The sequence below is a fragment of the Engraulis encrasicolus genome, chromosome 16 (genome assembly GCF_034702125.1).
Source record: "Engraulis encrasicolus isolate BLACKSEA-1 chromosome 16, IST_EnEncr_1.0, whole genome shotgun sequence".
Taxonomy (NCBI): domain Eukaryota; kingdom Metazoa; phylum Chordata; class Actinopteri; order Clupeiformes; family Engraulidae; genus Engraulis; species Engraulis encrasicolus.
The window spans coordinates 28,740,879-28,761,914 of NC_085872.1; the positions used below are offsets into that span (position 1 = coordinate 28,740,879).

Genomic DNA, 21,036 nt, shown 5'->3' on the forward strand with positions numbered 1-21,036 from the left:
CGCACCCCCAACACAAACTTCTACATGTGTATATGCACTAAAACAGTATTTCCCAACTTTTTTGAGCCAGCCAAGAATCCACTGTTACAATATGAGAATGTTTAATATCAATCTCTGTTCAATGCCTTGCAAAATAGAACGTTTTCTCTGATTGCGTCCCCATCCACAAAACGCACATTGGCCAGGAGTTGCGCATGTCCACTAATATCAGCCTAAGATGCAACGCAATTTTCTCACGGATACGGATCTTTTCCAAAACCACACTTTCGATGTCAGCAGACATGTCATCAATGTCTGGAAATTGTGTTATTTGAGAGTGGGACTTTGGCTATTTCTTTAACCGTTTCAGGTCCAAGCATCTCATTTACAATGGTTTTGCAGGCAGGTAATAGCGTCTCTGCCACTTTGTGACTTTTTTGATTTAGCTACAAGTTCAGCTACGTGGTAGCTAGCTTTAAGGTTCTCTCGTTTACCCTTTTCCCTCATAAATGTTGCTTGGTTCTCTGTTTGCTTACGCAGGCCAACAATATAGCCTGCACTCTTGTTTTGTGAAGGGTGTTTCGTTTACATACCAAGTACAATGGAATCGGTGCCGCATCCCACGTACAAGTACCGGTGGTCCTAAATCCAAATGAAATGTCTTTGTATTGACTCGCGCTCACGGCACGGCATTTGCCTTTTTTAACAGCTACTACAATGCAATTCGCTACCTGCTGCCACCTAGTGATAAGGAATTATTACATGATTAGGACGCCAGTCACCAGCAGACACTACTACAACTATGACATATACGCATTATTTGCTGAGCCTAATAATGAATTCTTTTTTTTCTTTTTTTTATTGAAAACAAGAATTTTCCACGGCACACCTGACGATCTCTCACGGCACACTAGTGTGCCGCGGCACAGTGGTTGGGAAACACTGCACTAAAAAATGATAAATGAGTGATTAATTACAATGATCTCGCTTGAGACATGAATCAGTACCTGAATGACTTTAAATGGGAACCAAAATTTGTTTAATTTGGACTTAATTTGCCCTAATTATAATGTTTGCAAGTATAATTTCGGTCACCACCTCTACACAAACAAAATTCTGTGCACCCCCTGGAATCTCTGGCGCACCCCCAGGGGGTGCCCGCACCCCAGGTTAAGAACCACTGGCCTAGGTGGCCCCTCATACTTAAGTGGTACTTAGGCTTAAGTAGGCCTACTACTTAAGAGATTTTGGGAAATGCAGTCAGCATAGGAAGACTGTGTAGTTCCACTTAGGATAGTGTAAGACAGGACAGGACCGACCAGGATGAGATAGGATGATACTCTGACTGGGTATACACATTTATATTTAGAAAGAAAGGTTACTGACTCAGAAACAGAAACTGTCAGCTTAACAGTGTTTGTAGGCCTACATCAATTTATTGAACACCCCTTTTCCCGTGATAATGGGGGAATACCAGGGGCCACATAACAGAAAAAATCCTAAATGCTCATCCTAACTTAAGATAGGAACAGTAAGATAGGAAAAATCCTAACTTCCTATTACAGAACGAATTCCTAAATCCCTAGCCGTTTCTTATCTTATTTTTGCCCCCCCATCCTATCTTAAATTAGGAATTCCTAACTCCTCTATCATACTGATTTTTTCGATTGGTCGTGTCTGTTTCTGCCATTTCGAATGTGCACGAGATTGATAGAATGTAACGACTTCACTTTTGAAGCGGCGGGCAGCCAGCCAGTTGTAGCCTAGGCTACGTGTTGGGGGGAGAACGCAATAGCCTAATTAATAATAATTACGGACGAAAAAATACAGTGAATATTAAGGAGGGCGTTAATTTCCATCATTCATGTAGGCTACATTTGTAGCTAAGAATCCTCAAACATTTCCTCATAGCCGTGTTGTCAGTTTCAGCAGTTCCCATCGCAAATCCGCCACCTGAATGCTGTTTTAACAATGCGCAAATTCCCATGATCAAGTAGCTTATTCAAATCAATGAAACGGGCGACGAAACAAGTCACATCGACTGTCAGCCTAAACAACAACAGTCATCATTCTGGGATGCCTCCGTGTAGTGAACTAAAGACATTTTATTGATCATAGAAACATAGTTTGAATGACAGCGGGAAGATGGGAATTGAGGGAGGGAGAGCAAGGTGAGCCTGCCTGTGTGACTGCACTGACAGAGGACGAGGAAGAGCGAGAGGAATCGTTTCATCAAATAGGCTAACTTTTGAACAACGCTACGCAACCTAGAAATGCTAAACCCTGTTTAGCATAATATCTACACTTAACTTTCTGAGGACAAATGGGTTAGTTTTGTGTGGTCTATAAATTCATCAGTAGACCTCGTAACTTGTCCTGTTCAACTCCTGAGAGGAGACTTTGGCGAGGGAGCGCATGTTGTGCTCATAAGCCTGTCACAACATCAGCACGTAGGCTACGTGAAGTCAGTTGCTTTTTTGTTGGATGTTGCAAAATCAGTCTTTGATGTGCAAACCCCATGGTCAAAGTAGGCCTAGGCCTAATTCAACGGCTACACTTGTTAATAGGAAATGTGTTTGGCTTTCAAACTATTTTCTTTTTGAATGTCTAAATAAAGGTAAATTGCATGGATAAAACAATAACAGGCTTCAAATGGTAAAATTATGTAGGCCTACATCAGGCAACTATGGAATTGTAGCCTGCCTGTTTGGGAAGCTACTGTGGTAACCGTACCAGTGCCATTTTTTTCTCTCTTGAAAAAAAAAACCTACCATTAACCCAGGCATCACTGCTCTAGGTGTTTTGGTGTGATGCCCCATGTTGCTGACATTGTGCATAATGCAAAAAAACACCAGTAACAGTGGTATCCTGAGTTTAGGACAGGGTGTATGGTCTCCTAACTTAGGCATCCTAAGTTAAGATATTCCTAACTTAGGATGCTTCTGGAATGGCTATATTCCTATCTTAAGATAAGATAGGATTTCTTCCTAAGTTAAGTTAGGAAACCTCCTTCTGTTATAGCGAAATTCCTAAATCCATTCCTATCTCAAGATAAGATAGGATTTCAGACTTAGGAAGTTTCTGTTATGTGGCCCCAGGACAACGGCTGGAGATTTACCTTATTTTGGAGACTTGCTGACTCTGCTCGATTACTTTGATTTGAGGGCGTCTATCAGCCACAGGCGGACTTTCCATTAGGCAAACCTAGGCAATTGCCTAGTGCCCCGACCAAATCTGTCCTCCATAGGGGCCCTAACTGTCATACCAGTCGTGGTAAACACACAAAAAATTAGGCTTGATCTTTATTTGTCACTTATGGAAAGTAATAGAAGATATTTGAAGGCTTTTGACGACGTTGTGATTGTTTTTAGCTTAGTCCTCCTCAGTCCTTCGGCTCAGAAAACGGCAGTTTATTGAAAAGTGGTCCTTATTTATTGGAAGAAGCCCTCCCTCTCTGGTCCTCTTTCCTTCATCATTCAGAGCAAGCTCTCAGAGAATGGCAGTCCAAAGGTTATGTAGTCTATCTAGACTGAGTCTGAGACTCCGATGTGTGGCTCATTCTGCCACTACCCCCCCCCCCCACACACACACACACCCCCTCACTCTATCACTTTTTCCTCAACTCTCTCCCTCCCTCTCTCTCTCTCTCTCTCTCTCTCTCTCTCTCTCTCTCTCTCTCTCTCTCTCTCTCTCTCTCTCTCTCTCTGTTCTTCTATCTGTTAGGGTATCCCTCCCTCTTCTTTACCCTGTTTGGTGTGTGTGCGTGTGCGCGCGCATGCATGTTTGTGTGTGTGGTGTGTGTGTTGTCAGAGTGGGAAAGGAGATGGGGTTGTACCGGGTGGGTGGGCAGCTCCTCGCGCACAGACATCATTGGGAGGGAAAGTAATCTCATCGCCCCCTGCTGGCAACGTTCCAAGCCCCTGCAACAAATGACTGGGTTTTTTCTTTGAAAAATTACATCTCTGCCCTGACGACGAAGTAGAAGTAGTGGCAGTCATATTGTAGGCAAGTTGGCCCGTTTTATCGAATCAGGTGGTAAAATGCTCGGTTTTTCACTGATCTGAACTGATTTAAATATTCTTTAAAAAGCTAATACAGAACTACACTGACTGGCATGTGTGACGTGTTTACTCCATGTAATTAGCATAGCCAAATTAGCATAGCCAAACATGAGCCAGAGAGGTGGTTACTCGTCACCACAGAAGCCATCATATCTACTAGAGAAGTTAAAACCAAACCAAAATGATCGCGTGTATATATGTTTAATAAGAAGACAATGTGGAACTCACAGGATTACAAGAATGTGAAGATATGCGAAGAATTTGCGTTCATTCGCGTTCATTTGTTTCTCTGTGTTGTCAACCAGGCGCGAAGCACAGCATGCTGGGAGCTGTAGTCCGTTTCCGACCAGATTGGCACAATTTCTATTTTTCTTAAAAGGGCAAAAAATGACTTAAGATTTTCACAGGTAGTAGTTCATCCTATTGTGTACGCTGAAAAATGTGTCTGGTGTTATAGTTCCTAGTCATATCTTTGTGGGATTTTTTTTTTAAACTCGTCTATGGGAGTTTCAATAGGATCACCCTGGTGTTTGGAACGTAACCGCTAGGATCGCTGTTTTCCACTTTCCCTCCCAATTGCGCATACCAACATCTGAAATCAGTGACGTCAGTGACGCATCTTATTTGGTCAGTTCGTTGGTTAGAACATGTGTGTCGGCTGGCTGGCTGTCATTACATAAAGGCCTTAATTTAGTAGTAGTAATAATAGGCCCTACTACTACTAATAATAATTACAAAGAAGGCCTAGCCTACAGGTTTTTATTTGGCATTTTAACTTGTCACTTGTGTGGCACGACAGGGTTTGTAACCCCGTCTGCTAACTATTATGACAACAATTCACATCTTCATGTTGACCATCATTGCGTGCAGCAGCAGTTCGGTCACACAGCCAGAGCCAATCATCTCTTAGCTTGCCTCCTGTCAGAGCTAAGTAGGCGCACATCACAAGAGGTGTTTCTGCGCACGACAACAAACTGCTACAAATTAACTGTTAATATGACTCCGTCACAAAAAGTAGCAAGTGAAATGTGCGTTTGTGATACAGTGTCATAAGAAAGTGTTTTGGTTTTATAAATAAAACCAGCAGTGACAGTAGCGGTGGGTGGAAATTTTGATTGGGGAAGCACAATACAGATTAGCGCAGGTGACGTCAGCATAATAAGAGGTGTCGATAGGCATGGATTTCAGTTCTTGCCTAGCTCTATTTAATAGGCCATGATGAGGTTTGCAGCAAGTGAAACGTGTAAGTAAAAGGGACACAAGCTTGCTCCACAAAAAAAAATCCCAAACTGGTTTGAGATGTGCACGATGCAAGAGGTCACAGTCTAAAACCTCGGATATGCGCTCAGATATCGGCTATCAACCATTCCAGTGCAAGTCCATCACCACAAAACCGGAGACCTTTTGTAGCCTAACAGACAAGCGTCACAAACTAGTAAGAGTTTCCCGTAGGCCTAGTCCAGATCCCCATCAGCCCAGCCCTCTGCACGAAAGAAGAGAATAATAACTTAAACAACAACAAATGCGCTGTCTTTCTCGACCCTGCTTGTTGTCACACGCGCCCTGTGATGACAGCCAGGAAATATTGCGTAATACTGAGGAAACCATCAAAGCATTGAGTGGGCCTCGGCTGCTAGCGCCAGTCCATCTGCCACGAATGACTTTATCCCGCAATGACCACAACAACAGCCAATAAGACGTCCTTGATTACAGCACATTAAACACCTCTCTCACCTTTCTTTTCTACAAACAACAGCGCTGCGCACAACAAAAGCACCGTCGGTAACTTTACGACAACATAATTTGCCATCACCGCATTGAACATTGAGGCACTCGGCGGTGCTATAACAAGTAGTAAGCTAAACATGACTTACCCACCAGTTGCCTCTCGAGAGCACTCTCCGAATTAGGTCCATCAAATCATCAAATCGCCTATCCAATTCCTTTGCAAATCATAGATTGTATGGTCCAAATACTGTCCCTGTAGGAATCCCAACACCGATCTCAAGACATGTTCTCTTTTGCTCTCCATGGTGTCAATATAAAATTCTGTACAGTCCGTGAATGAGACTGAAGAACAGCGCGGGTAAAGTGTCATCTCTCTTACAAAATACTTATTTGATATTGGTGGTCAACATCTTTAGGGCGGGTTTATTAGAGCCAACTTCCAATCACTACGAGAAAGCCAGGAGAAGCACATCCGTCTAAAATTTACCCAGGAAGTTTTTCCATACAACGCACAGCATTACAGACGCACTCTGATTGGCCAATGCTCCTCAATGTTTCATCAATCGGCGGCAAGAGCTCTGGTGAAGCAACATGATGTTGTTGTATGCATGCTTCCCCTCATACACGTCAGTAGCCGAACTAAAAGACTGCTCGTCGCCATGGTTACTCCTCAAACAAAATCGTGCACTCGTGGGGGAATGTGGTAGAAATCATAGCCTAGATGTTAAAATAACTGCAATTTTAACCCGCAACCGGTTGAAATTAAATGTAGCATTCATGAAAATACAGTATATAGAATTTTGACAATATTGATCAGTATATATGGCTCGTTTTTGAGCTGAGTTCCAGTAGGCTGTGCTTCCCCTAGCTTCCAATAGGAGTCGCCACTGGCAGTGAAAGTGTTTAGACTACACACACCCAATGTACGGCCAATGCCAATGTCCCGGATGTTGAGCGTACCGGAAGAGAAGGTGGTGTTTTCCCTGGCCATCTTGTGGCAGCTCTACCTGAAGTATTTGCAACAAGCCTCGTAGAATCGGTGGAGAATCACGGCAAAGGGGCGCCATCATGCCCGGACATCTGCAAGAAGGTTTTGGTTGTGTTGTAACCAATCGGTTTGACCAACTATTGGATGATGAGTCAGACCCATTTGAAATACTGAAAGCAGCAGAGAACAAGAAAAAAGATGGGGCCGCCGCTGGTTCAACGAAGACTGCTGCACAGGCTGCAAAGCAGCCGAAGAAAGAGTCTCAGAAAGATAGAAAGAACCCACTGCTGGATAAAAAAGAAGATTCACAGGCCCCTGTGCCTCTTAAGAAGGAGGGTAAGTGTGTACCTAAAAAGTTCTTAAGCAAAGCTTAAATCGAGGATGCAATCGTAGTGAAAATATCGTGAGGTCAACATGGTTCCAGGCTGATATTATGGGTAAGTTAGAGGACATTTCTTAGTTTGTCTTGAAGTAATGTTATCCTACGCACGCCAGTATTTATCTTTAAACCATTTCCCAAAACAAGGTATCTGTTGACAACGGTAGCGTTGCTGGTTATGTGCGTCAGGCATGTTTACACGCAGTTTTCGACTAGACTAGCTCGATGGCTGCAAAGCTGCTATCAAGCTAGCCATAGCTGTCAAATCAGGGTGTTGGTGTTATAGCTAGATCTAGCTAAATAACGCAGGGAAGAGAGTGAGCATGCGAGTGGAGCTTATTTGAACTTTGTTGTTGGTCCACAGAAGATACATCTCTTAGTTGTATAGTTCAGAAAATGGTAGTTAGCACGATAGGAAGCGGTGCTCCGTTACAATGTAGCACGAAATAAACAGGCTGCTCATCTTCTGCAGCCTAAACAGTGTAATAACACTTTTCACCTCTCGTGAACTCTAAGTGAAATGGCTTGACGTTGTTTTCACTATGCTCTCGTGCTGTGTCGTCAGGTGTGTTGCGCGGGCTTATTAATGTCCGTGCTGGCTGTTGTCAACCCTGTCACTCCCTGTGACAGTCAGATGACTGCTTTTCATAATAATGCATGGACTTGTTTGTTTTGTTGTGTGCGTAAAAATATGCTTAGCTGTGTTTGGGACTGGACATCCAACAGTTGTAAACACACATTTAGTTTGGGAAGTCGGGGGAGCCAATAGTTGTTACAGTATGTGACGTTATTGTTGTGTGGTCTATTTGTAGGCATGAGGAGAGTCGGTCGGAGGCCAGACCAACAAGGCCAGGCGGGCTCTCAACAGCAGGGAGGTCAGGGGGAGGGTCGTCAAGGTGACAGAAAGCCAGACCGACGACCCCCACGCGAACGTCGCTTTGACAAACCAGCTGAAGACAAGCCGGAGGGAGGTGAATTCCCAGTGGACAAGTAAGTCATTGTGTTGTTCCTAAACCTGGGATGCATGGTCGGAGTGGGAATCACAGGGTTACTCAGACTGTGATGCCATGTGGATTTGTTGCCTGTGTAGATGTAGGTTGTGTCATGATTGAGGTAGGCTACTGCAGTACCTACAGATGATGCAGGGAAATACGTAAATGTAGGCCTACAAAACACCACAATACTCTCTAATTGAGAAAAAGCCACAATTATTCAAAATGCGGGAATTATGGATTTATTGACATCTCTAATTATGATTTATTGAAGAGGCTATGCTGTATTGTTATATCTGAAGCTGCTTTCAGACCTAGCATGGCATAATGAATCTTCTGTTTCCCTGAGGTGCTGTATGGGAACTACAATAGTGGTTCCTAACATTTGGTTATGTTGACAGATGACTAGACATATATCCAGAAACTTAATAGTAGGCTCCAATGTGAATTTAGCCTGGCAAATGCAACACCAACAAAAAACAGCCAAACTTGTGTGATCTGATTGTACTTATCTCGATTTGGGTAGCAGGTGTCAAAGTTTCAATGATATTGGCAATAAAACAATAATTTGCATTTAATATGCCATTGGTCTCTTTAAACATAGCACGCATACATGGCAACTCTGAATTGTATGCACCCAGGCAAACTTAAACGGCTGAGTTTTGTTTAAAAGTCCTTTCACACATTTTTTCAAATGTTTTGTTGAACGTGCCACATAGGCTGCTGGTCTTGTTGTCGAAACAACAGACAATGGCAAGTCTGCGTGTCATCTTCTGAAAAATGGGCATAAACATATTAGTGCTTTGGCCACCCCATTTTGACTGACTGAAATGGTGTCTCCTCAGAGGAAAAAAAATCACTTGTGCTCCTGCACAATACCTACCATCAGTTTTAAGTCCTGCATACGATTTGGGAGTTGAAATAGGAACTCATCACATTTTTTTCCCGCAATATTATGACAGAAGCCAGGTAAATTAGAGTACTTGTGTTAATCCAGAAGGAAATTAAGGTGTCTGTCAGCTTGCATAAATACAGAAAGGGGTCATTTCACGTGAAATCAGACACTTTGGGACCCGACCGACCCGGATTTCAATCATACTTGGTGTGCCTTTTCAGTAGCAAGGTAGCACCCCAGAACTGCATTGGTTTGAATCTGACACTAATATTAAGGGAGAAACAGACTAGGAAAGGTTCACATGTGAGGGTAGGACACTATACATTCAGCCTTGAATATATCAGTCAGTGTTAGTCACAAAAAGATGCCTGTGGTGTTGTTTGAAAGCTCTTTTCTGGCTCTACATATTACACAATCGCCTTGGAATATAACTACTCTCAGAATATGAATTATGATAAATTGAAAAATTAAAAATTGAATATCTAAAAAACTCATATTTTAAAATGGCCAGTTCCTTGTCCAAACGTAGCCGGCAATGTCATGAGCAGCACCTAAAATGCTGGTGTTCGGGTTGTTATTCATTTCAGAGAGAATTTGACTCACAAATATGGCGTCATACAGACCACTTACTAATAATATGGTAATACCATAGTAGCATCACATGACAAAACAAAAACAAAACAAAAATGGTCAGTGTCCATGGTCCCAGGTTTCAGAAACTAAGGCAGATGTCCATTTATACACACCAAATGATGATATGTGAATTTTTGAACATTCCTTCTCTGTGTACCTGTGCCATCTTCCCTTTACCGTACTTTAAAGAGATAATCAATGGCTACACTCTCATTTTGTACTCTACCAGTGCATTTGAAGCAGCAGCTGTGTCTTTTGTAGATAATGTATAAGTACGCAGGGGCGGAGTGGCCCACCTTTTCCCACCGGGAGAATTTTCCCCTTGGCGGCCCTCTTTAAAAAAAAAAAAAAAACAAACAAAAAAAACAAACAAAGCGAACAACATGGTTTCCTAACCAAAAAGACAAAAGCCACGAAATCTGCAGTCGTACTACATGTGGACATTAGTGTTGTCAAAATATCAACCTGAAGTGGAGAATTGTAGCCTACACCTTGATGAAATGCACAGCCAGTGGTGTAGTCTACATAAAACGCAGGTATACGCACCCATTTCAAAATTTCAGGGATTACAGTATACCCACTTAAAATTGATTGATCCATTATTTACAATAGCACAAATATATACAGTAGACTATACACACATCAAAACATGCTCAAATATACAGTATACCCACTTCAAAAAGTAGACTACACCACTGGAGCCATCATCACAGTCCAAAGCATTCATAGGCCTACTAGGTTAGGCTACATCACGCTACTGTTCCATGCAAATGTGCACTCCACTGTCATTTTGACAGTTTGAAATTGAAATATCGTTTAAGGCAGACAGGATGAGTGTGGGGTTTTGAGTGTGGGGATTTTTAGAAGAGTAGGCTTACAAAATATAGTATAGTAGCCTATAGCTACAAAAAGTCTGTCTACATTGTGCAATAAACCCACCATGCAGCAAATAAGCCAAACCTAATAGCTACTTCAAACCACAACCATAAGTCAACAAAATGTATAACCAAACGGTGTAGGCCTACCTTAAAACGCTGTCTTCGTCGCAGCAAATGTCTTTGTTTCTTGCAATCACTCTACTTTAATCCACAGCTTAGGCTACACACCCAGCACTGGTCACATCAGAATCTTGTGTGGTAATTATTTTGTTCCATTTCTTCAGACATAGGCTACATCCTAAATGTACCACATATAAATATATGTATGATAATAATATTATTTCGACTTTAAGGAGATATACTGACGGTCTAAAAAATCAAAACAAAACCCATTGCTTCTGTTAGGCGCAGTTCTCTTCCTTACCACTTGGTGGAGTCTGTTCGTAACCCAAGTCAATAACCACAGAGCAAGTGAATGGACTGGAAAGACTGTAAACTGTAACAGTCGTGTGGAAATCGGAAAATAAATCATAATTTATTAATATTTCCATCCTTTGGTAACCAATATACATATCACAGGTTCTTCAAATACTGAAAACAAAACTGTGTTACTAAGATCTTGTAAACTTCCGCGATCTACGGTGTATGAAAATTATCAGTAGAGAAGGGGTGTGGCCAATTTACTGTTTGACACCGTCAGTGAGGTATTGCCGTCTGGTAGACGGTATAAATACTGGTTAGTCAGCTATATTGAAATGCAGGGTAGTGAAAAGTGGGAAGTTAATGCTAATAAGTCCAATACTAGGGCCGGTTCAGAACGCAGTGCGGCCGCAGTATTATATTTCACGGCCGCGGCCCACCGGGACAAGTCCCCGATCTCCCGACGGCCACTCCGCGCCTGTAAGTACGTCCCTTTGCAGTTACAGGTTACACTACCAGAAGCACATCCTGATGATCCATGACAAGTCTATCTAATCTGAAGGGAAAAGTGAAGGATGGAGATGGCCCATGAGGATGCAGGAAGTTCAGTTTCACCTCTCCAGTGCTCGGCATACATTCCTCAGCACATGCTAGCCACCAGTTGCCATCATATACAGCTACAACATACCCTTTGATGCTTGAAAATGTAACACATTCCTTTACTGAGCTCACTCTTTCAACTCTGCCTTCTCTGAATGCTGAAAATGGCCTAACTTCCACTGTGTCCATTGACAATGGGCAGAAGCTGTGTAGTTTTTGAGTACCTGGAATAGTTATTGCAGATTCAAACCTTTTCAACAGGTTCTCAGCTTCATGATGGTACATCTCTGTTGTGGCAAACTGGCAATGGATGTTCTTGACATTATCCTTGACTGACTCCTTGAACCAGGAACGTTTTTAAAACTATAGTTTTATAATTCAAGATGCTATTCAATCATTTCACTGGAACAACCAGTGCAGGCCACAATCCATCCATTTGTATGCTACTACCAAGATCAGTTGAAACTGGGGAAAAAAATCTAACAACAAAACAGATTTTTTTCCCCAGTTTCAACTGATCTTGGTACCATTGCCAGTTTGCCACAACAGAGATGTACCATCATGAAGCTGAGAACCTGTTGAAAAGGTTTGAATCTGCAAGAACTATTCCAGGTACTCAAAAACTACACAGCTTCTGCCTATTGTCAATGGACACAGTGGAAGTTAGGCCATTTTCAGCATTCAGAGAAGGCAGAGTTGAAAGAGTGAGCTCAGTAAAGGAATGTGTTACATTTTCAAGCATCAAAGGGTATGTTGTAGCTGTATATGATGGCAACTGGTGGCTAGCATGTGCTGAGGAATGTATGCCGAGCACTGGAGAGGTGAAACTGAACTTCCTGCATCCTCATGGGCCATCTCCATCCTTCACTTTTCCCTTCAGACCAGATAGTCTTGTCATGGATCATCAGGATGTGCTTCTGGTAGTGGAACCTGTAACTGCAAAGGGACGTACTTATACATTATCTACAAAAGACACAGCTGTTGCTTCAAATGCACTGGTAGAGTACAAAATGAGAGTGTAGCCATTGATTATCTCTTTAAGGTAAGGTAAAGGGAAGATGGCACAGGTACACAGAGAAGGAATGTTCAAACATTCACATATCATCATTTGGTGTGTATAAATGGACATCTGCCTTAGTTTCTGAAACCTGGGACCATGAACTGACCATTTTTGTTTTGTTTTTGTTTTGTCATGTGATGCTACTATGGTATTACCATATTATTAGTAAGTGGTCTGTTATGACGCCATATTTGTGAGTCAAATTCTCTCTGAAATGAATAACAAACCGAACACCAGCATTTTAGGTGCTGCTCATGACATTGCCGGCTACGTTTGGACAAGGAACTGGCCATTTTTAAAATATGAGTTTTTTAGATATTCAATTTTTAATTTTTCAATTTATCATAATTCATATTCTGAGAGTAGTTTTATTCCAAGGCGATTGTGTAATATGTAGAGCCAGAAAAGAGCTTTCAAACAACACCACAGGCATCTTTTTGTGACTAACACTGACTGATATATTCAAGGCTGAATGTATAGTGTCCTACCCTCACATGTGAACCTTTCCTAGTCTGTTTCTCCCTTAATATTAGTGTCAGATTCAAACCAATGCAGTTCTGGGGTGCTACCTTGCTACTGAAAAGGCACACCAAGTATGATCGAAATCCGGGTCGGTCGGGTCCCAAAGTGTCTGATTTCACGTGAAATGACCCAAAGGCCTTATACACATAATTGTACATTGCAGTAAAAGTATAGCACACTCTTGAGTACCATCACATATGGTAATGATTGCTTGGTGAAAGTGGTGTTGAAATTTATTTTGCACATCTGCAAGTTGTGGGAAAATGTCTTTGACCCGATTGTCTTGGTCTTTGTACTATGCATTGCATGCAACAACATTGCGTTGATACTCCTTGCATAAAAAAAAAAAGTTCAGTTGCAACAGGGACCATACACAATCTGAGTGAAAAGATGGCTCATTCCAAATTATAGCTAATATGGCTAGTTTCTATATGCGGTCCATGTTTTGTTATGTATTTGTCCTTATTTGACACTTCCCTTGTCATGTCACCCTTTTGTCAGGCCGTCTAGCGACAGGCCTCTTCGTGGGCGTGGAGGCGGACGCGGTGGCCGTGGACGAGGACGTGGAATGGGACGGGGCGATGGCTTTGACTCTCGTGGCAAGCGTGAATTTGATCGACACAGTGGCACTGACAAATCGTAAGTTGTGGCTGGTGTTAACTCATGTCTGTCTGTGTTGTGTGTTTTGTGCGAAGCGTAGATGTGGTGGAAAGGATGTTGGATCTGGCCTTGGACTATAGTATCTTTGTTTATGACAAATGTTTTTTTTTTTTTTTTGCGTGATCATTCTTTTATCACATGCTGATAAATGAATGCAGATCTATTCCAAGGACAACTTTTAAAGCTTTTTGTTGTTTTTGTCAACAGGCAGAAGTCTGAGGAGAAACGTAGTGGGAGTGGATCGCACAACTGGGGCAACGTGAAGGATGAAACTAGGTAAGGTAGTCACAAAACCCCATTTCCACTCAACTTTGATTAAAGAAAGCTGCTCTGGAATGGAACGGCGTTGTCTTTGTAACTCAGGAATCCAGCAGATTCTTTTTTTCTAAATCTGCATGTCATGTCCTAAGTCACGTAGTTCTGCTGTGTTATTCCATCGTCGCCAACGTGATGTCTTGATGATGCGCATGTTGCCTGCATGACCAGTGGCCGCACGCAGTCAAATATGACGACGGTGTATCGGTCTGACGTGGTCATGAATGGGTTTCTCTGTCTCCCGTTGCAGTGAGCAAGACGTGGCTGCTACTCAAGAAGAAACCCATGAAGGAGAGCCACAAGCACCAGCTGACTCTGAGAATAAGTGAGTTTGTGTGTGCAGGAGCATCCCAAATGGAGTGGTCTCTACTTCATGGCTGTAGTGTAGACAGATACATAGCTGTGTAGTGGTTGCCTTCAAACCATTTTATGCAGAGGATATACTGTATGTTGTGCTTTATTATTAGTAAAATGGTAATGACAGGAGTCCTAAACTGTGGACTGGCTACACTGTTGACTCTCAGTACTGTCAATGTTGTTATGCGTTGAAGAGGAAGCCGTGGCGTTACGGTTAGGGAGATGGGCTTCAGCTCAAGGGGTTGCAGGTTCGAATCCCACTCATACCTCTCCCCACACCTCTATCCATGGCTGAAGTGACCTTGAGCAAAGCACCTAACCCCACGTTGCTCCAGGGACTGTAAACAATACCCTGTAAATAACTGGCGGATAAAAGGTGTCAACTAAGTGTAATGTAATGTAATGTCATGTTATGACTCAGTTGAGCTTTTTCAGCAAACAGTGAGTTTAATGGGTGACAGATCCATCTGTAGGAAAAGGTCACGGATGAGAGCGAGTGTTGAGCATGAGGGCATTGTGTCTTTGTCAATTTTGAAGGGAAAATGAAGCGGAGGAGGCAAAGGAGGAAGGCCCCAAAGAGATGACCTTGGACGAGTGGAAGGCCATGCAAAACAAGGAACGCACCAAGGTCGAGTTTAACATTCGCAAGCCCAACGAGGGAAACGATGGCCAATGGAAGAAGGGATACGTGCTGCACAAGTCCAAGAGCGAGGATGTTGCTGCGGTAGGAGTCGTTTCTCTCTTCTTACATTACTGCCTTCATGAATACCCAAGGTCAAGAGTAGTTGAACACTTAAACAGTATTCACGCATAAGGTGCCCGAAAAATCAAACCGCAGCATTGCGTTTGAACGGGTCAGAATGGTGAAGATGGTTTTGCAGCTTGAAATTGGATATGTATGATGCATGAACAGGTTTTTTCTTCTGCCTGTGTTATTGTATGACTTTGATAGAAAGCAAAGGTCCGTTGGGTTGCTTATGGTAGCTCGTCTTTTGATGAGCAAGGGCCTGTCAAAGTGTAGATTGAGTTATGGTTTGATGGATGGGGCAAGTACTAAGGAAAAATGATTGCCCTGTAATGCCTAGAGTTGTCATTTACCTTTCCTAGCCATCTGTGATTAGACAAATTGCTGAAATTCTTTGACTCTTACACATGTTCATGTGTCGGATGCATATTACCAGGACTCAAAATGAACACCCGCCAACGGTGGAAATTCAGTTTGGCTGGTAGAAAGGAAACTTACCAGCCACTTTGACTGATGGGTAGTGTATGCGTTGCCAGTAAAATATAACGGCACTAGCCACGTTGATGGTTAACTTATAGCCCTGGTTATTACAGAAATGTGCTCTTTCCGGTCTGCTTTGTACATTTTTGCTAAATTGAAAATCATAGTGAAGACATGTCTGCTTGCATAGTTTAAATATGGCGCTGGAGAACTGTAGTGTCTTCACCCGATGCCACCAAACACTGCAGCAGCATGTAGTCACGCATTAACAAGTGTATGGTGTGCTATGCATGATGGGACACATTTTTATTGAATATTATCAGACAGATGGTCTTAAAAAGGCTACAGGATAGTGCCTGCCAAGGTGTGCCAACTGCAAAGTCAACAGCACCAGAATCCAACGACCAAGCTCTCTGACGCCTATGAAGTCATGTGTGCGTACGTGTAACTTAGTCGCGCATAGAACCTCGTGTGGAATGCTGAGGGTATATCATCAGTATGATTTTTACAGGGTTTTCACTAATATATTGTCAGCATTCCAAACAAATATTGTATGTGTGACTTTAGTTAGACGCACGCCCGACTCTATAGGTGCCCCATTATCGGGGAATGATGGACACCTGCTCAGCCAGTCAGACGTTCCGTCTACTCACCGAATGATATCACATTATCAGACACATTTGGATTCGGTCTTTGTTGTTGTTGTACTTTGTTGTGTCACAACGTTATTAGTCCGGTTGCAAGCTTTTCTCTATGCATTGCATTCCTGCTTCATTAGTATTTCCTTACAATGGTATTTTGGATATCCATCAATGGAGAATGTTTTATGTGGGTTGAATTTTTACTGGACAGTTTATGAAAAATGGTGTCCACTTTTACCCTTGGCCCACCCATACGTCCTGTGAAGTTGCACAAAAAGTCAGTCAAGGCAAGCTGGCTATCTGGGTGGGACCCAGTGAAAGTAGAGCAAGTCCAATGGCAAGAAGGGGCATATTGAATGCAAAGATGCATTAGTTTAGCCCCTGTAGCTTTATCTGAGATAAAGTACTCAGACCTTTTACATTTCCAGAGCTCTTATCAGAATCTACTGGCCGGACCTTAGCTATCTGTAAGCTGGTACTCAATTATCATTTTAAAACACATTACGTCTGGGTCTGATATTGACAGATGAGGCTACATTGGTGGCATCCTAAAAAGCCAATCAGCGAAGGGGTAAGCGGGAACAATGACTCAATCCAACATTACCTGGAGTTGGCTGATTAAATAGGATGGAATCAGATGCGATCACGATTCATTCCGTGATCACCCCATTCCACCTGAAATTGGTGCTCAGTTAGGCTGTTCCAGGCCCTCTGTTCAATTCTAGGATGGTAAAACGAGTTTAAGACCAGTCGGTCTGTTTCAAACAAGCATTTGCATTTTGGTCTGATGGCTCCCATGATTTCTTTGAGTAAGGCTTAATGCAAAGTCTGTTCTAAGTCATTGAACCGACAAGTCTGATGCCCTGCGTAAACGGAGTGACCTGTGACCACTGGATATGGAAAAGGTTCTGGAGTGAACACTAACAATACAATACCCTGTAATGCATAGGAGTTCACTACATTAGTCTTATATCTAGATCAGTGGTTCTAAGCCTGGGGTGCGGGCCCCCCCGGGGGTGCGTTAGAGATTTCAGGGGGTGCACGGAATTTTGTTTGTGTTGAGGTTGTGACCAAAATTCTGCTTGCAAACATTATAATTAGGCCAAAGACCAAATTAAGACCAAATTAAAACATATTTGAAGGTATTGGTTAATGTGTCAGGCAAGAATCATTGTAATTTATCACCTAAGTTATTTTTTGTGCGTATACACATGTAGAAGTTTGGGTTGGGGGTGCACGGCTTGTCTTCCGCACAGAGAAGATGGTGCGTCAAGGAAAAAAGTTTAAGAACCACTGATCTAGATGGCCTGCTCACACTGCCATACTCAAAGTACCACGCATACGTTGGACATCATCTCTCAATGGCAAAGAATATTTCAGGTCTGAAAATAAAAAACAAAACAGTATAGAAAAGTTGTTAAAGTTTTTCCATTGAGATCTTGGTTTGGTTCCTCTACACTGGTGATGTGCTGACTTGAATATGCACTGCTGCCTCAAAAGTGTAAAAAATGTAGGTCTTTGAGGTGCAGTGTTACAGATCCACAATTCCTTTTGGCAACACTTGACACCACCCTTGTAAAACTAGCCGAGAAACGTTACTATTGACTGTTGCAATGCGTAGCAGTTTACTCCTCCCAGAAGGACATTGCATGAGCAATTTAGATGGATTACCTGCTCTAATAACCTCCTTCTTCACCCTCATCACCTTTTTATGTTTTTGAAATGCCTGATCTCTCTTCTCTTTTCATCACAAAGAAGGCTGGTGGTGGCCTGATTGACACTGGAGAGGCCGAAGCTGAGGTCTACAACAAGGTGAGTCTGATATTCTCTGGCTCCCTACTCTCTCAGTCCTCAATACTGCACTATACCCCAACAATACTGGTTATATTCCCCCAGTGCGATGCACACCTTTGAAAAGCAAGGCTTGGCCCCTCTTTTCCAGCCATTTCGATTGCCATAATTCACCACCAAACACAACTATAATTTTCACACATGATCTATATCAGTAACACACTACGAAAAGGTGAAACAAAGGGCTCTTAGTGATCAAGAAGTTTTGTGGTATTTTCTACTCAACCCACCATGTTTCAAACCGGCCTCTAGACCTTGCTTGCAGGGGGTTTTTCTGTGATAATATGGTGTCCACCAGGTGGCGTCCACTCAGGTGTTACAGTTATCGGAGTCCCAAGTGTGCATGCGGCATTAAAGTTGCAATTTGCCTGTCACGCTTGTTCTGTTAAGGCACATCACATTGCTTTAGACCAGACCACACTGACCTCCTGTCTTGATTGTTCCTACCCCTCCAACTCTCCCTCCTCCTCCTCCTCTTTATCCTCCTCCTCCTCTTTATCCTCATTTCGTCGTCCTCCTCCTCCTCATCTTCTTCCTCCTCCTCCTGCTCCTCCCCCTCCTCATCCTCATCTTCCTCCTCCTCATCTTCCTCCTGCTCCTCCCCCTCCTCATCTTCTTCCTCCTCTTCCTCCTTCCAGGGTGATGATCCTGCTGCTGAGCACCACTTCCGCAAGCCGGCCAATGACATCACCTCTCAGCTGGAGATCAACTTCGGGGACCTGGGCCGCCCTGGCCGTGGCCGTGGGGGCTCTCGCGGAGGCAGGGGGGGCCGTGGAGGTGGCGGCAACCGGCCAAGCCGGGGCGGAGGCCGATCTGAGAAGGTGGGTTTTGGGATGAGGAGGCAAGCAAACAGACGGAGAAAAAACTAGATAAAGGCTTTGTGGAAATTACGAGCCTAGAGGGTGTCATGTTATGCAATTGTATGGTTACACGAGATTCTTTTCTAATTATTTTGGTGTAATGCACCCACATGGTGCCTTGCATATAGAGGCTTACAGTGTCCCCTTGTGCTTGTAAAAGAGCCATTATGGACATAGCCATTTGCTTATTTTCTATTACATAACAATAGTTATGCTCTATTGCTCCAAGTGTTTTTTCCAGCATGTAGCAGATGTGCTTAATATCTCCCCCCACCATACTCCTAATACTGTATGTGTTTGTTGTTTGCAGGCTAGCGGCGTGTCAGTTCCCAACGTGGACGACCCTGAGGCTTTCCCAGCTCTGGCCTAAACCCCAGCACTGACACCAGCCATCCCCGCCCTGCCGGGCCCCTGCTCTACGAGGCTTGCATGCTTATGGATCCTTCTATTCTTAAAGAGAAAAAAAAAAGAAGATAACCACGAGACTGTCATCATTACCATTAATACGGAGGACTGAATTCTACCCCTTTTAAAAGGATATTGAAAAAAGAAAATGTGCTTCAAAAACGGACTTCACTTGTTACACTGAAGCAAAATTATTGGTAGAGTTTTTTGTATTTAGAAACATGATAGCAGGGATGTTTCATACAGTATTTTTGTCTCCAGAGGTTATGCGTTCTCCATGGTTATTTTGTATTGCTGCTTGAATGTATGCATTTCCAAAAGAGTGTGTCGCTGGCTCCTGCTATGCTTACAGCATTTTGGCCTGGCCACCCTCACACGCTGTGAAATTGATCATTTGGGGATCATCACCCTTTGGGGTTAAACTGAAAGGGGGAATGTTAGGGTCTGTATTATTCCAGGAGGAAGATCTCCATTCCCATTTACCAATCTTTGAATTGTCAGAGACCAGGCTTATTTTTTGTGTACAGTTTTGAAAGCCCAGATTTCAAGTTATATCTAACCGTGTGAGGTTGTTGTTTTTTTGTCTTTTTATTTCAGCTCTTGCCACTGAAAGCAAATGCTACTGGTTTTATTTTATTTTATTTTATTTTTTGACATCCTTGTTTCGTCATTGTATCGACCAGTGGTCTTAGTATGTGTGCTCGTCCCTGACCATCATTGAGATGTGTCCCTGGTCGTGGTATAGGCAGCCAGGGACCAGTGAAGCTCCAGGCTGGTCCTTGTAGGTTTTATGGTTGTCTTGTAGAAACCTTAGGACCACTATTCAGAAAAAAGAAATGTGTGTATATATATTTGTGCTTGCGTGTGAGTGTGTCTGCTTATGTGGTGTGTGAGAGTGAGTAAGACTGAATGTGTGTTTGGGCAAAGTGTGAATAGAATGATAAGGACTTATTTTTTTGAAGTACTCATCTACCATGAAATTATCCTCCCAGCCCTAGGTCCCAGTTCATCGAAGCTCTGTTTCACCTTGAAATAGATTTGTGTTGAGACTTTGTAGTGGATATTTTCTAGGTTATATTGTGGTTTTATCTTGCACTTAGTTAATAACATATCCCATGATGGCATATACGCACGAATTGTTAACAGTTCAAAGAGATTTGTTTTGATGACCTGTTATCCCCCCTTCAAAGAAAACTGTGGTCTCTGCCATGTTTATTTTTGATTTTAAACTTGAGATTTTAGTAGGTCAGTGTGGAACAATAGAGAGCTCCTAAAATGACAAATGCCGCCCTTGCCTGTATGTCTGGATGTATGTTATGCCCACTTTGCATACATATGAAACCTTGTATAGTCAATACGGGACTAAGACATGCGGAGAGTCAAATTGCGTAATTACATTTTCAGAGCAGTGAACTGATAGTGACCTCCAACAGAGTCATAATATACATGCAGACATGCAAGCAGGGGCAACATCCGGCTGTTATTCTATTTTGGTTAAATTTAGATGTCTGTAAACATCCCTGTTCAATAAAGTACTTAGAGGTGTTAAATGTAACCCCAACGAGTGGTGTGGATTACTGTGTTCAA

The 21,036-nt window shown here is 42.7% G+C and overlaps 1 protein-coding gene across 2 annotated transcripts; it reads left to right on the forward strand.

Moving 5' to 3' along the window:
* The first annotated feature begins 6,717 nt into the window (after positions 1–6,717).
* LOC134465557 (SERPINE1 mRNA-binding protein 1-like) lies at positions 6,718–21,004 on the forward strand. 2 transcript variants are annotated; one of them, XM_063219279.1, is made up of 9 exons: positions 6,718–7,092; positions 7,948–8,125; positions 13,637–13,774; positions 14,003–14,071; positions 14,361–14,435; positions 15,005–15,191; positions 18,089–18,145; positions 18,823–19,005; positions 19,355–21,004. In XM_063219279.1, the coding sequence occupies exons 1-9, from the start codon at positions 6,837–6,839 to the stop codon at positions 19,412–19,414; spliced, it is 1,203 nt and encodes a 400-aa protein (XP_063075349.1). In that variant the 5' UTR covers positions 6,718–6,836; the 3' UTR covers positions 19,415–21,004. The 2 variants fall into 2 exon arrangements, with proteins under 2 accessions (XP_063075349.1, XP_063075350.1); XM_063219280.1 differs by having other exon boundaries at positions 18,092–18,145.
* Positions 21,005–21,036: the final 32 nt, after the last annotated feature.